Source organism: Dreissena polymorpha, chromosome 3 (assembly GCF_020536995.1).
Source record: "Dreissena polymorpha isolate Duluth1 chromosome 3, UMN_Dpol_1.0, whole genome shotgun sequence".
NCBI classification, from domain to species: Eukaryota; Metazoa; Mollusca; class Bivalvia; order Myida; family Dreissenidae; genus Dreissena; species Dreissena polymorpha.
Genome location: NC_068357.1, coordinates 136,466,961 through 136,483,551, shown reverse-complemented (window position 1 = coordinate 136,483,551; position 16,591 = coordinate 136,466,961). Strand labels below are relative to the sequence as shown.

General features: G+C 34.3%; 1 protein-coding gene across 1 annotated transcript; it reads right to left on the bottom strand.

Moving 5' to 3' along the window:
- Positions 1-204: 204 nt before the first annotated feature.
- Positions 205-15,599, bottom strand: LOC127871598 (cell division cycle-associated protein 3-like). The gene is made up of 5 exons (XM_052414686.1): positions 15,554-15,599; positions 9,342-9,427; positions 7,696-7,894; positions 5,159-5,347; positions 205-3,758 (listed from the first exon to the last, which is right to left on the bottom strand). The coding sequence occupies exons 2-5, from the start codon at positions 9,381-9,383 to the stop codon at positions 3,463-3,465; spliced, it is 726 nt and encodes a 241-aa protein (XP_052270646.1). The 5' UTR covers positions 9,384-9,427; positions 15,554-15,599; the 3' UTR covers positions 205-3,462.
- Between the last annotated feature and the right edge of the window lie 992 nt (positions 15,600-16,591).

The window sequence follows — 16,591 nt, the reverse complement described above, 5'->3', positions numbered from 1 at the left end:
GCATGTTATATTGTTCCTATATATAATTCAATGTATTCTCCTATAATATGTGCTATGTAATGCTATTTATAAACAAGTTCTGTTATGATTAGAAGAATATCTCTTATGCATTAACGGATTTGTTAAATTTCAACTGAGTATTTATGAGTATTTACAGGTAAACCCTAAACTGCCATGAGCACTGGAAAAAAATACGAAACCGAGCATATTTTAAAAACTTTTATGGTTCACAATGTCAACTTGCATAACACACGATCATCTATAAATACATATGATAACACTGTTTACATACAAAGATTAATATCAAACAATAAAAGTGCTGCACAGAATTAAGTATCGTACATCAAAACTTCTACATACATTTTTCACATTACGAGTACTTAAAGGGCATACACACTACACACAACAGTGTTTTGTACACTATTTTATTCAAAATATTAGTTTCTACACATCAAAATATTTGCTTGTTGTGCTAATCTTTTAAAAAGGCCTGTTTTCATATGTTTAGATGCAACCAAAAAAAAAACAACAATACAATAATCTGGTGCATTTCTACTAATGAAGTTGATTTAGTCCAGTATAATACTGAAATTGTATTGAGTAGTATTTAGTAAAAAAGTGCATAACTTTCTTCAAGTTAAACACTGTCATGGAAAGAAATATATGCCAGTGGTAAAAAAAGAATTTCATATGTTGGATGATACGTGAAGATTCTGTGATAATAAATGAGTTTAGAGACCTTAAACAGGGAAAGGTGCGTCTTTTTTAAAAAGAAAAGGGCAATAACCCAAAAGTGCCGGGACCTAGTTGACTGGTTATTGAAGTTTGCATCTATTTTATGTCAACACAAATTTGCAGAAAGTTTCAAGAAGTTTCAATGAAAACTGTACCAGTCAAAAAGCATTAATCAGAAAACAGCAAAATACTCAATTAAAACTTAATGAGTTTATGAGCAGAAACTGCAAATTTGTCATTTTTTAAATAAAGGCAAATATGTCTTAAGTGCCAGGTGGGAATTAGCTGGTTCTCAAACTTAGCCTCAATTTTATGTAAAAAATAGTCCATATGTTTGGTGAAGATTCCATGAGAACTGTACGACTTAAACAAAGAAAAGCCACACGCCCTCAACTCTGACAAGGATGTTTGAATACGCCCCCTAAAGAGATGGGAGGATAATAATAATCTGTTAATTAAAAATGTCACATGTTTAAGTAAAAATAAATCAGGAACATGTGTATCCACTACGTGGATGTGAGAGTTGTTGCATGTAATGTGTTTGACATTTGATTCAGCAGTTTTGAGGTGCAGATGCGTTTAATTTTTTTATAATTTAATTCCATTTCCAAAGTACTTGTATGTCACACACTTTTAAAAATGTATTTAGCAAGTACATAAATGCACATTTCCAACAAAAGAATTATCTGTGAACAAATACAAGTCTAGAGTAGAGCATTCACAATTAATTATATTCATGATAAGGAGAACAAATGACTTAAACAATAACCATCAAGACTTGAAAAGGTATTCAGTTAATTTAGATGAATCCAATACATTCAGCATTTATGTAAAATTGAGGAAGAAAAATAAATATTGAATGTAGCAATTGCTTCTGGTGGGATTTAAAAAGGATAGGGTGATGATTTGTCAAATGGGAAGTTAAGGACAGGCCTTCATATTATCCCTAAGGCATATTTTCAATATAGAAAGTGTTGTATAAGTATATGTTTCATATCAAATGTATTTATATTTTAAAAATTATTTCTATATACATAAAAAAGTTCTGCTGTGGAAATGTAATCAATTTATTGAACTTCAAATAAAATTGCATAATAATGCAATCAGATAACAAAAAGGACATAGTGAGTGCCCAAGGGGGCAGGGAAGAACCTTGGTACAGAAGAGTGCTGAGCCCTTCTGTTAAGGTAAAGCTGGAGCAATGAATGTAGCTAAACAATTTTGTCGGAAATCTTCTAACAAATTGGCATCACTCACAAGTGTACAGTTTAACCCATTTATGCCTTGTAGACTCTCCCATCCTTTTAAATTGGATCAATTTATTTCCAAAATTAGGGATGTCTAGTATATTTATTTCTATATTTAGAATATTTCTTACAGAAATTCGTTTAAGCAAACAGCGCAGACCCTGATGAGACGCCCCATCATGCGGCGTCTCATCTGGGTCTACGCTGTTTGCAAAGGCCTTTTTTCTAGACGCTAGGCATAAATGGGTATAATATAATTTACAAGCCATTGATAACATGTCCTGTTAATAGGTAGGTTATATAAAAACATTGTATTATCATATGAACATGTGCATTAACAATTTATATTCTGACAACACTACTACAAACTATTTACAAGAATGAGAAGTTACAAAAATCCTGCAGATATGAATTAACCCTTTCCACCATAAGAAGCATATGAAAATGGCTTTTGAAACCAGCATAAAACCAGAACAGCCAACGAGTAACTCGCAGTCTTTTCAGGTTTTATGGCGTTTGCTGCTCATCAGTATCTAAGGGTTGGAAATTAAGCCTTTAAAACTTGAATTTAGTAAGAAAGGTATTAATTTAATTTAACTTTCTATTAAGCGACTTTAAATGCGTTAAAATACATATCTAAATGGTAAAGGGTTAAACGGTTACACTTTCTACATATTAAACAATACAATAACATTTAAAGCTTCTATCCAGCAAAAATATATACTAATTCATTTAAAGTGAATGAAGTCATTTCACCATAAACAATTTTGGTGGCGAAGGAAATAAAAAAAAACATATGTTGTGTTGCATGCTGTTTGCAGGTCATTTATTAAAACGCAAAAAGTGTCTCAATATTGAATATGAATTTTTTTAAATCCTGGTTGAAATTAAAGCCAAGAGTTGGCTTGCATATTCTTGAACTTGAAATGCATGCTGTTTCTTATTTGTATTATGCACCTGTTAGTTTAAAAAACATTATTATCAAATTTTTAGTTTGAATCTCAAAAAACATTCAAACTTTGTATGAGACATCTCCAAAACACTGGTTATTACAAACAGTCCAAATAGGTCAACATTATTGATTAAATATTATTTACCAAAACACAGACAGTTTTGTTTCAACTTAGGAACAATGGATGTTGGAATCAGCTTCGTCACAAAACCTTTGTGGAGGAAAAACACCCTTGAAATGTTTAACAAAAAAAGTTTAAATACATCCACAAAAATTGAGATTTATTTCTCAAGCAATTTAGGCTTAAAAAAGGAGAAATTGTACTTAAACAACGTACATGTAATTTCGCACTTATGGCTTAAAGATTTATTCTGGATTAGCAGATCACTTTTTTACATCTGATAAAATGAGCTATTATTTCTTTATCATTTTAGGCATCAAAAAAGAGGACATTAACTAAAACGATGAAAGTTCCCAATCATGGCTTTACGAAACTCCAGGAAAACCAATATCCTAATAACTACCCGTTCACATGTTCTCTTTTTCTCTCACAATAAATTTAGACATGGAGTTATCCTGAGCGCAGGTCAGTTTCTTGTCAATGTCTTTTATCTGCTTACGCTGAACGATGTGCGCGGGAGAGTTTATGTCGACTGTGCGCGTCGACAGAGGCGACCTTGTTACGTCCTTGAGCAGGCTGGAGGGCTTTGCAGGAATGGCGGCCATCTTGGAATCTGATGATGAAGTCTTTGAGGGGAAGAGCTCTTTGGGCTTCGATGTCTTCTGTTGCTTCTTCTTTTTCAGTTTTGCATTACGTGTCATGTCTGAAAACAGTTATTTTGCATGAGTTTTTCAAAGCAATTTTAGCCGTTTTAGCCTGATTTTTATTAGTGAATTAGATTAGTTTTTCAAAGCATCTGGTCAACCTGAAGAAAAGGCTTGTAAACCTGGTGAACAATTCTCTGTTCACGCAAGAAATGAGGTATTGAAAGTTTAAAAATAAAATTCCGGGAAAAATGTATGTATGGGCAATTTGGAAAGTCTGTTTTATCATTATCAACTCATCACACTCAGTGCTTATGGTGGGCAGTTGTAATGATTGGTTGTAATTGTCAGCAACAATTACCTTTGTTTAAATGAGCAGTATCGGCCGTGCTTTATGAAAAGGGGGTTTAATGCATATGCATAGTGTCGTCCCAGATAAGCCTGTGAAGTCCGTGCAGGCTAATCAGGGACAACAATTTCTGCCTAGACTGGATTTTTGCTAAGAAGTGACTTTCTTTAAACAAAAAATACCATAAAAGCGGAAAGTGTCATCCCTAATTTATTCTGTGTGGACTACACAGGCTAATCTGGCAAGAAACATTACGCATATGCATTAAACCCCCTTTTCACAGAGCAAGACCCGTATCATCTTCATCAGTCACTCACAGTAAAATTTTGGTGGATTGAAGTTTCAGACAAGTTAAACTTAAAGCAAGGTCAAATTTGTTCAAAAACGTGATCATCTGGTCAAATAATGATATAAACCAGGGCTTTTTTCCTTCTGTGAGAAAGACCGTTTTTCACAGATTTGGACAATTCACGACTCAAATTTTCACAATTTTAGAAAGTTTGAAACTCTTTTTTTTTACAATTGTATAATGTTCTTGACTCAATTTTTCACAATTGAACAGTTCACAACTCATTTTTTCTAAAAATGGGGTGTGGGGGGGGGGGAAAGCCCTGTAAACAACTATTTTATCAAAACTCTCAGAGCTCCTTGAAGTTCTTTGAAGCATTAAAAATAAAACAGAAACAACTTTTGACGACGAAATTGCAATTAATTGCTTAAATTACACCAGTAAACACATTCAAGATTGGTTTCAATTAAAGAAAAACAAAATAAATATTTTGAGACTTTATCCTTAAACCAAGAATGATTTCTTGTTGACACCATATCCAGCCTTCAAAGCAACATGTAGCAAGAGTTAGAAACTAGCATTTTGAAAAGTTTGTCCTACCTTATTCATTCAATTCTTTTTGGTACATAGAAAACAAAGTTTTATTTTTAAAATCTACGGGTACATGACAAAGGATAGAGTCCATTTATGATTACATGTAGCTGTAATTCAGCCCTTGCTAAGTTTCCTAGCTTGAACTGTACCTAATATGAGTTGTTTGTCAAATTATAGAGTTCATTAATGATTATAAGCCCTTGCTAATGTCCATGCTTGTACTGTACCTAATATCAACTGCTCCCCAGTGGGCACCAGTCTAGTGGACTCGCAGGTTGGGAAGTCTTCAAGGGACAGATCTTCAATGCCCGTCACTCCAAGGTGGTGTTCTGGAAGCAGGGAACCATCTTCATCACATGACTTGGTCACATGATCAGTGGGTTCGTTGTCAAGTGCATTAAGGTCAAACCTGTGTACTGAAATAATACAAGAGGTAGCTTTTTTACATTAATGCAAAAGTGCACATTTTTTTTTTGGGGGGGGGGGGGGGGGGGTCGAATTCCAAATGTGAAATAGTAAATATTTTTCCAAAATGACAGCCTAAAATTCCCAATTGAAAGTGTCCCCCCAGCTAAAAATATTTTGGAAATTAAAGTTAAACATGTAGCTTATTTCCTTATGCAGTTCTATTCATTGAATCAAAGTAAATATGGTATTGAAAACATTAATTCTTAATTAAAATGTTATTTCCGCAACCAATGCTTAAAATGGTGAAAAACAACACTGGTGTATTCAGGCAAGTTAGATGCTGCGCTAAAAACCAAACAGCAGTGAACCTGATAATTATACAAACATGTACAATGACATACAAAGCTTATTTGTCAGGGTAATCACTTGTGTCAGGGCAACAAGGAGTGATGCAATAAGCAAGAATAACATGTGAATAACAGATAAGTTACTTGTTAAAAAGTTTAAGAAGTTACAAATAATGGTAGCTTGTATGTTATCAATATATCACAATCTTACAGTTATAGTTATAGATGCACTTGCATTGTTCAACACATGAAAATTATGAAGCAGAGGTCAATCTAAGCAGTCAATGTTTGTTAATTTCTTAAAAAATTTATCTCAATACATAATGGTGTGTATACATCCATTATACAAGTGTTGTTGTTTCTTCAATCAGTACGATAAACTAGTTTGATTCAGTGAGTGGATGTTGGTGTGCAATACAATAACATTGTTCAATCCTTAATTTATCAATCTGCATTTTATCATGCTCATCCTTTATTTAATGTAGAAATCTGCATTTTGTCATGCAAATAATTATTTAAAAGCCGTAATAATCAAAATACTTTGATAAAGACAGGTTTAATTGCACCAGTAAGAAAACAAACACTTTTCAGGACCCGTGAAACTAGAACTTTGTCACAGATGTGACGAATACCCCCACATGCCGCATTGACACAGAATATTTTGCATGTTTGCATCACAAAAAACAGTGGACACCATGCTCGATGTTTAAAATGCACTAAGTGACCCATGACCTAGTTTTTGATCTGGCATGGCCCATGTTCGAACTTGATCTACACATCATCTAGATACAATTTCTGACCAAGTGTGGTGAAGATCGGATAAAAACTACTTGAAAAAGAGAGCGGACACCATGCCGAATGTGTAATATGTACTAAGTGACCCAGTGACCTAGTTTTTGATCTGGCATGGTACATGTTCGAACTTGGCCTTCAGTGATTTTTTTAAACCTGCGAGTCCTGCGTCCTGGACTCACAAAAACCACTGGGGATGCAAAGTTTCGAATTATATGAGTCCCAGAAATGCATTGAAATTTCTAAAAAAATAATATCGTTTATTAAATGCTTTCCGGTGGTTTATAGAGAAATATCAGTGAATTAAAACTGATAATTTCACTGTTTCAAACAGTGAAAATTATCAGTGAGAATTATCGATAATTTTCATTGTTTGCTGTGAAATGACGTCATTTTTTTGACGAAATGACGTCATTATCCCAGCAAAATTCGTTAGTTAAACTCTTGAACAATGTATATAAACGGTGAAAAAATGCATTAAATAAAAAGAAAATTTGTTGGATTCGGCGGATTATCCATTTTAATTCACTCGTGATCATAGAAAACATATTTTCTATGATCACTTGTGAATTAAAATCGATAATCTACCGGATCCAACAAATATCCTCTATTTAATATTTGGACTCATTCTTTAAAGTTGGGGACTCATAGATATGCAAGGTATCGAGTCCCAGGACTCAGATCTTGGCATAGAGATAATCTAGATAAAACTTATGACTAAGTTTGGTGAAGATATTGGATGATAACTACTTGAATTAGAGAGCGGACAACATGCTGAATGTTTAAAACGCACTTAGTGACCCAATAACCTAGTTTTTGACCCAGCATGACTCATATTCAAACTTGACCTAGACATTATCTAGATACAACTTCTGATCAAAATTGGTGAAGCTCGGATGAAAACTACTTGAAATAGAGAGCAGATACCATGCTAAATGTTTAAAACGCACTAAGTGACCCCTTGACCTACATGTAGATTTGACCCGGCATGACCCATATTCGAACTTGACCTGGGCATCATCTAGATACAACATCTGACCAGGTTTGGTGAAGATCTGATGAAGACAACTTGAATTAGAGATCGGACACTTAATATTGACAGACAGACTGACTGACCGGCAAGTTAACTCCTATATAACCCCCTAAACTTTGTTTGTGGGGGTATAAAAATGGGGCACTAAGTAATGCCATGCACATCACATTGCAGTACTAAATACCAGTTTTTCCTCCATTTGGGGCAGCAAGAGGGGTCCTGTCAATGCCCACCGTGGGTGACCTGGGGTCCATCAAGTCTTGCAGCAACCCTTCTGGGGTTTTGTCCACGACTATGGGTGTGCGGGTGATATCGTTGGTGGGAGAGCGTGGGTCAACGGAGAGGACTCGACTCCTGTTGGTGTACGGTGGGGAGTCTGGACTCTGCAGTAGTGAAAATACCAATGAGTCTTGCTCTGTATTAGCAGGGTTAACCCTTTGCATGCTGGGAAATTTGTCGTCTGCTAAAATGTCGTCTGCTGAATTTCTAAAATTAACATTTTCTTTGATTTTTGTCAAAGAATACTATCAGAATAGCAAACAGCTTGGATCCTGATGAGACGCCACGTTCTCATCTGGATCCAAACTGTTTGCAAAGGCCTTCAAAATTCGGTTCCAGCACTGAAAGGGTTAAATGCATGTGCATAAAGTGACATCCCATATAAGTGTTTGCCGTGTACACAAGCTAATCAGGGAGGACACTTTCAGATTCTGCCATCTTTGGTATTTTTAGATTAAAGAAAGTCTCTTCTGTCCGAGAGAAAATCCTGTGAAGCAGAAAGTGTCTTTCCTTATTAGCGTGTGTGGAGTGAGGGACCAAACTTTATCCACATGCATTAAACCCAGTTGTCATAGAGCTATGCTAAAGTGTTGATAAAATAGGAACTCCTTAATTATTTTCCCAAAACTGCTTAACCAATATTCTGCATAATGCTGCATATAACAAGTCGATTTAAAAACACTGTTTCTTCATTAGCAATCAACCTACATTTGATGATTTCTGTTTGTTTTTAAAACTTTTAATTAAAGTTAAACTTTCAACATAATTATATGTTACCAAGAATATAGACAACACTAATTTGGATCCTACTTTTATTATACAACCTGTAGAAAGTTAGTATGTTCTTTTTATAAATGGAATAGACAAAAGTTGTATAATGTTTAACATGCTCTTAGGAATAACATAACAATTTATTTCTGTGAATGGAGTATCTTTACTTAAAAATGTCAATGTGCTTAGAAAACTAGGTGTTGTCTTTCAATGAAACGCAATTGCAACTTCAGCAATTGATGTTTGATGGAATACAATCTATAGAATAATATTTGTATACATGTAGCTTGCAAATCACCCTGGGCCTTACAGCATAATTCTGTTTGACAAAATTGTCACCTCATGAAACATATGGGGTGTTGTCACAGATTATTTAAAGCCATTTGAACTTGATAACATGTTGATCACATTCCTTGACTTCAACAAAGTCTTTTTAGTTTCCAACCTCAAGTATCAGCCAAATTTTTTATATTTTAATTCACTATTCTCGGTAATCGGCTATGTTGAATCGAATTTATAAATGTAGAAGATACGCATTTCAAGATTTGATTAGCAAAATAAACAATGCTTTATCAATGACTGAAATGAAATCTTCCTCAAAACAGGAATACTTACAGTGAATCGGATCGTTTAAACAATTTCTTGAATGATACATAGCGGACAATTGGAATTTTCTTATTAACCCCTAAGCCCATTCCAAAAATGTTCTACACTTCACAGTATCTCAAAAATGTTCAAGGACACACACACACAAAAATTGCAATTATAAGAAATTCTTACCCCTTCCTGTGAAATTTCCTCGTGGCTGCTACTGGCTCCCATGTTATAACAAGCTTATTTGGCTTCGTCTAAAAATCTCTTAAATTCTGAAAACAGGAAGGCTTAAAATTAACTGCATAAAGCAATATGTACCTATCTAAAATAGTGGGTTTTATAATACACTGGACCTAACATGTTTGGGGTTTCATAAATCATTTGGCAATAAAAAAACACTAGCATATTAAAAGCATGTGCCCAAGGTACTTTATTGATCTGGTTAATATGCCCAATAACAAAAATGAAACTTTGCAAGAATTATAATTTTCTTTCTCCACCCATTTTTGGCATAAATTTTTTTTAGCCATTTTGTAAGCATTTTTTAATCAAAGTCTTCAATGGGATACATCGCTTATGTTTTTTTATAAACAACCAATATCACACTATTCCCAACTTGAATGTTAAGTTTTAATCTATAGGAACGATAAAAAATAAACATACACTGTAATTCCAATATGAGCCACAAACCGGCATAGTAAATAAGTTTGATACTCATATAATATTGCCATGTTGTGTTGTCATTGCATCATTTGCTAAAACATGTTATTATTAAAATATTAACTCTTCACTTGTGTTGTACCCCTCATGACACCCTGTCCATCCTCATTTTTCTGAAACATCTCACATTTGGTACTTTGGGGGAAAAATAAACAAATATAAACAAACACACTCAAGTATTAATTTTGTGTTATTGATGTATTTACCAAGTTTAATTAATATATTTAACCTTTCAAGTTTAAACTGCTATATATAGAGCCGACTATAAAGTACGTCATGCTCCAGTAGGGGGAAGGGGGTGTAAGAAAGTGTCACACTGTGACAGTTTGTGACATGGGGGAGGGTATGGTCAGGCCACGTGTGACATCACACATTATTTTTTAAATTTTATTTCTAATTTATTATGTTTTTTAGTAGAATTAGATAGCTTTACAAATAATTTTCAATGATTTTGTGATAATGTGACATGCCTCTTTGTTTTAAATGAATAGGACGGGAGCTATCGATTAAGGAGAGAAAACTCAAAAATGTTGTTTGAAAGTCTGTCCAAGATTATTTCTCATGGACAAACAGGCTGGAAATATTGCTTGGTTATTGGCCGGCTTCACGTGAGTAAATGGCTGGACAGATTTCTTTGAAGTAAATGTTTTTTGAAAGGTTGTCCAATTGCCCATAAGAGGACCAATGGATGCTTTGGATTTAAGCTATTTTTGCGGCCCACAAAGAATGGTCTATGATAAATTCTATTTAATGACCTTGAGATCAGGAATCATATTTTTTTCGGTTTTGTCGGTCCTAGACCGATAGGGGTCATGAAAGACCAATTGAAAATCCCAAAATCTGATTCTGTTTGCTAAAATTCCCATGTCATGAAATTGATTACACGGTGTGCATGCTAACACACCCTAATGACACTCTTATCTCAAGTAGGTGTGATAACTTGTGAACAGCGGATTAAAGACGCATCCGAAAAGATGCGCCTGAAAGCACGTGCTGTAACTAAACAAAACATGCCAATACATTTTCCACCAGCGTAATAATTAGAGCTGCAACGATTCGATCCGATTCATCGAAAATCGATTCACAATGCTTCGATTCGATTACGATACCAAACCTATCAAATTCGATTCGATTCTTTAACATATATACATATATATACATAGATACGTAAAGCGCGCTGTATTCTGCCTATTGATACAGGTAGGTGTTGGTTTTTTCTTTACCTGTAATTACGACGCGCACGATTGGCTGCTTATTACTTTAGTCATCCAATCAATAAGCCCGTTACGGTCTACTTTAGGAAAAAGCATCAAAATGGCTGAACAAGTTGTTGCCGACAAATTGAAACTATCAGATGCGCCTAAGAAGCTAAAATCAAAAGTGTGGCAGTATTTTGGGTTTCGGGATGGTAGCCCTACCAATAAAGCAAAGTGTAAACTGTGCTTCATGGATGTGGCGTACGCTAAGTCTGGCTCAACCACTAATCTAATGCAATATGCCAAACGCAAACACAGCGATTTTCCTCCTTCTTTATAAAGTACCGGTAAACGGCACTTTCCCAATTACGAAAAAAAAATAAAAATTTCCCAATTGCTGTCCTTAAATTCCCAATAAAAGGTAAAAAAAAAAAAAATTTTTTTTTTGTTTTTTTTTAAAGCAACATTTTGTTAGTTTCCCTTTGCAGCTCTATAGCTTGAACCTAGGTTTATATAATATTGACAGCTTGAAAACACTATGTTATCAATTTTAAAGTATTTGGGAGCAAAAAATCAAATACACCAATTTCCCAATTTGAGGTTTTCACGACTCGATTTTTCCCAATTTTGAGGTTTTCACGACTCGATTTTTCCCAATTGGACCGGTACGAGTACTTTTCCCAATTGGACAAGGAAAATCGCTGAAACATAACGTTGATTTAGCAAGACTAAGACTAAGAGGTCGCACGAGTGCAACTAATCAAGTCGCCAGCCAGAAAAGTAGTTATATTTCTGTTGGAGTTTTGTTAAGTTTATTAGAGAATGTGATTTGTCCTACAGGTAACAGGGGATGCTGTCATGGCACAGTGGTAGACATGCTTATAGCGGTTTTGGGTAAAAGTATAATAGTGATAATACTACCATTCAACTGATTCCAGATACGTTCTTCTGATTATTTTTTTTTATATTATTGTGTAATCAACACAATCTTCTAGTCAGAAGTTTTTATATTAAAATTTAGTCCTAATTTGCTATTCTTTTTTATGTGTTTTATTGAAATCACATTTGAACAGAAATGTTAATTTTGAGGCATAAGAGTGAATATATGATAAAACTAGGTTTGAAGATGAATCGAATCGAAAAAATCGGTATCGGAGTGTCTGAAATCGAAATCGAATCGAGCTGTTGGTGAATCGTTGCAGCTCTAGTAATAATCCAGTTATATAATTATGAATGAAAGTCGCTGATCTGAATGACAGAAAGGCCGAAAGTTATTTTTATGGTCGGAACTTCACATGCAATAGTACACAAGAAAAATAATATACATTGTTAATGTATAAATCTTTAGTAAAACCGTGTTAGAATCGAAATAATTCGTGTACTTTATAGTTTGTTGTTGAATAACTCACGACCCGAAAATTAGATGCGTTGTTTCAGATGCTTCGCTCTCCTGATTTAATCCCTACTCATCTAAACTATCGGCTCTGGGTTATTCAGGGCCCTTAATCCATTTTAAGGGAAGCGAGTTGCTACCCATAGCAGGGGGAATTTTCGCGGTGTTTCCCTTTTGGGGGGATTTTTTTACTTACTCTCTAATTATTACATTTGTACATGTTTGCACTATATTCATTGCTTTTTTCATAATTTAGTATGTTTGGCAAGATTAAATTAAAATAGAATTGAGATATAATAATCATGAGAAACATCTAATTATGAAAAAAGTAAATTTTTTTAGGGGTAGTTTTGCTCCAAAAAGGGGAAAAAGTATACTTTTCAGGTGGGGGAATGCGGCCGAATTTCGGCCGTGAATTTGACAGATTGAGGGCCCTGATTATTTGACAACAAACTATAACGTACACCAATTATTTCTTAATTATTTGGTTTGTTATTTCAGTAGCCAACCTACGCACAGACATTTGTTTGGTTCAGTGCATGTTTGTAAGCTATTATCGAGTCAACAACGATTTATAACATCAGTATAAACTTACACGGATTTATAATATTGACAACAATGAAAAAGTCTGATAAAACAGCACACAAAACAACATTAAATAGCAAATGATAAAAACAGTTGAGAAAACTCGTATGTTCCGTTTTAAATAAAGCCTAGGGGAATTTTACTTGTACATTTATTATACCACCTTCATGAATGGCAAAATCAATGGTATATATAATTATTTTAACGTAATTTGTCATGATTTCGGACATAAATTTTCGGATACTTTTTCCCCATTTATATCCAGACCGATTGATGTTGCAGGAAAATATGATCCCTGCTTGTTATGATTCCAATATCAGAGGGTGGGGACTTTTTTCATGGCTCCTTTTCAATTTTTCTCTCATTAAACATGATTATATATATTTATTTGAATATATTAGGCTCCTAGGCCCATATACTATCCACAGGTGTTGGGCGCGTGGCCAGGTCACTTTAACACTATCAATATGTCATTAAACAACTTTTTTCATCAAAAAAAAAAAACCTGATATAATACATTATATCAGAATTAAAATAAAAATGATTGATGAAAAAAGTTGTTTAATGACATATTGATAGTGTTAAAGTGACTTGGCCACGCGCCAAATACCTGTCTATCTATCCAGGGTACGTTACTTCCACCTCATGTGTGCCAGGGCCCTCATTTTTACCGCTGAATATAGGCGGCTTCCACCATGAAAAAAGTATACTTTTTCCCCCTTTTCAGCTAAAAATTCCCCCTCCAAAAAAAAAATAATGTTGCCAGCTGGTACTGGTATGGTGCTACTAACCTTTGATTCAATGTATATTTATGTAAATCACATTAAAATATAGCAATTTTAGGTGTTTAATGGTTGGTGAAAAGATCTAAAATTCCCCTTTTTCCCCCAAATGACGCGAAATTCACCCTCATGAGGGCTGTGGGTGGCTTCCCCTAGCCAGTGATTTTTTTGCTTTAATTTGTTACAGCCTGTGCCATTTGAATTGAGAAAACTAGCGCGATAAACCGTGAAATTGGGAAAAATAGCGCGATAAACCATGAAATTGGGAAAAATTAAGCATTATAAATAGGATTATAAGTAACAGAAGTGATATTGTTTTTAAGTGCATGTTCAGGGGAGTTTCCTAGGAAAGGAGTCTGGTCAAATTGGGATTTTTTTTAATCAATAAAAGTGGCAAGTTTGGGAATGATTTATGGACAAAAATGACTAAATTCAAGTTATATATTTTGTAAGATGTTTAAAAAAATAAAGTTGAGACCTAGATTTAAAAAATCATAATTAAGTTATATGAGACTTCTTTCTAAAAAAAAAAAAAAAAATCTTTTTTTCGGAAGTTGGGCTTTTTTTGGGAAATTTGGGTCAGATTTTGGGGAAAAAACGTGTATTTTTGCGATTGGGAAGCAGCCGAAAATCGGCTGTAAATTTGAGCAAAAAAAAATCACTGCTAGCGCCAAGAGAGGGCCCCGTGTGCTAGCAATAATTTTTATAAATTGGTATACAAAGCAGTGCTCCAGCTGGGCCTAAATCGAAGGGCGCAGCCCCCTGCCCTCCCGAACCTCCGCCCTGCCCCCCCTCCTAAAAAAAAAAAAAAATAATTTTTTTTTTTTTTTTTTACATATGATTATTCATAAATCTCTTATTACATTGTAATTAGTTTAATCCTCATTGTAGAAATTATATTTGAATGGTTTAATAATAATGGGAATAAGACAATTATTTATAACATATAAATTAACATGCAATAGAAAGCATTCCAGAAACACCCGCGCGCTTGACCGTGCCCTTTTCACAAAATACTGCGCGTCGAAAGTGCCCTTTTCACAAAATACTGCGTGTTGAAAGTGCCCTTTTGACAAAAAAGCCACCCTGCCCTTTTCAAATTCTAGCTGGAGCACTGCAAAGTGACAGTCTGGATAACCTCATAATGGTAATTTGATGTGACAGAAAAATCGCTGAATTCACAGACTGTGACAGAGCATCTGGACCTCTCAGTCCAACTTGTTGACGCTCTCAAATATTAAGCTACTTTTTTATTGGTAATTTTTGTAATTTAGCCCATATAAAAAGTATTTCTAAATTCTTTGCACGTCTTATAAATATGACTACTGGACCTCTAATTTTTTTATTTCGTATAACCAATGAAATGCACTGCCGTGAATGGTCTTTGGAAATGAAATTCAGGTAGAAAACAAAAACTGACAGTGTGTATATGTATAGAGGATCATGGCAAGGAAAATATCCACTGTTAAACTTGCGAAACTTCTAAAAAAAAGTTTTAGAAAAGACAGATTTGAAAAATAAACGTGATTAATGTCTATTTGAATCAACGATCGCGAAATCATATGACAACCTGCTTAAACGACTCTTAATCAATACAACCAGACATGCATACAAATATAAATCGCATAATCTATAACCTATCAAAATACATCATATCATATGTATGAAGTGTTCAATAATCAAGTAAATAACAAGTTTTACACATTAAAAATATATGTTTACATTTTTGAAATTCGCACGTTCGTGGTGACATTCCACTTATTATGACAGGCTACACACAACTATAGAGAAACTGTTGGAGGGTGACATTTCCAATGTAATACATCGCAAATCGAAGCACAACAACCGTGGAAAAGTTAACCAATTTATGTTAAAAACTGTTCTTTTCATTAACCTGTTCATAATAGACTTATTTTGCAATAAATTTTTACTCCGAGGAATAGCGCCCTGCCTATAGCGTTAGTCATTATAAATTGCAGCTGTAGAGTCTTTTGATGATTTTTCCTTTGGCAGACTCAGATTTATTCTGAACGCGAATTATTTCAGCTACCTATAGCGTATGCCACGGTATTCTCACAACACTTAAAGGAATAATCATTCGCGTGTAAACACCATGTTTATATATAGGATAAATGGTACGATATACAATCATATTTGACTTCAATTCTTCTCATTTGTACTTTTGTACAACGAAAAACCTTAAATTTTAACTGTGGTCACAACCAAAATCAACGCCACTGTCTGTCGTTATTACTTCGGTTATTTTTGCCGTAAAAATCATTAAAGGGCTCGTCCAACAGATTTTGGCATTTATTGAAGCATGCCATTAAATGCTTTATATTGATAAATTTAAACATTTGACCTACAAATCTCCAGTAAAAAACAAGAATACAATTAAAAAAAGGAAAAACAGTAACCCTCAACAGAGCTCTAACCACTGACCCCTGGAGTCCTGGAGAAAAAAGTCTCCCGCTAAGACCACTCGACCATCCACGCTCATGCTTAGAGCGGATGTATTTTTTACCTATATAAGCAATCCTCGCAGTTTCCCAAAATATAACTACAACAACAGAACTTTCCAAATTATTCAATCGTTTCGCGTCGCACGACGCTTTATAATTTTCGGGTTTTTAAATCGTCAAAAGATGCAAATACTGGATATTTAAGAGCATGGTAAATGGTCAGTATTACTATTTCCTCAAAAATATCATAGCAAAAACAAAAATTTGCGAATCTGAAACAACTTTTTTTAAATTTTGT

Excerpts from the sequence above, each read along its gene's own strand:
- LOC127871598 (XM_052414686.1), bottom strand. The coding sequence starts at position 9,383 with ATGGGAGCCAGTAGCAGCCACGAGGAAATTTCACAGGAAGGG. Across the intron at positions 5,348-7,695 it reads CCCAAATGGAGGAAAAACTG|TACACAGGTTTGACCTTAAT; the intron begins GTATTTAGTACT and ends GTATTATTTCAG. Across the intron at positions 3,759-5,158 it reads TGGGGAGCAGTTGATATTAG|ACATGACACGTAATGCAAAA; the intron begins GTACAGTACAAG and ends AACTGTTTTCAG.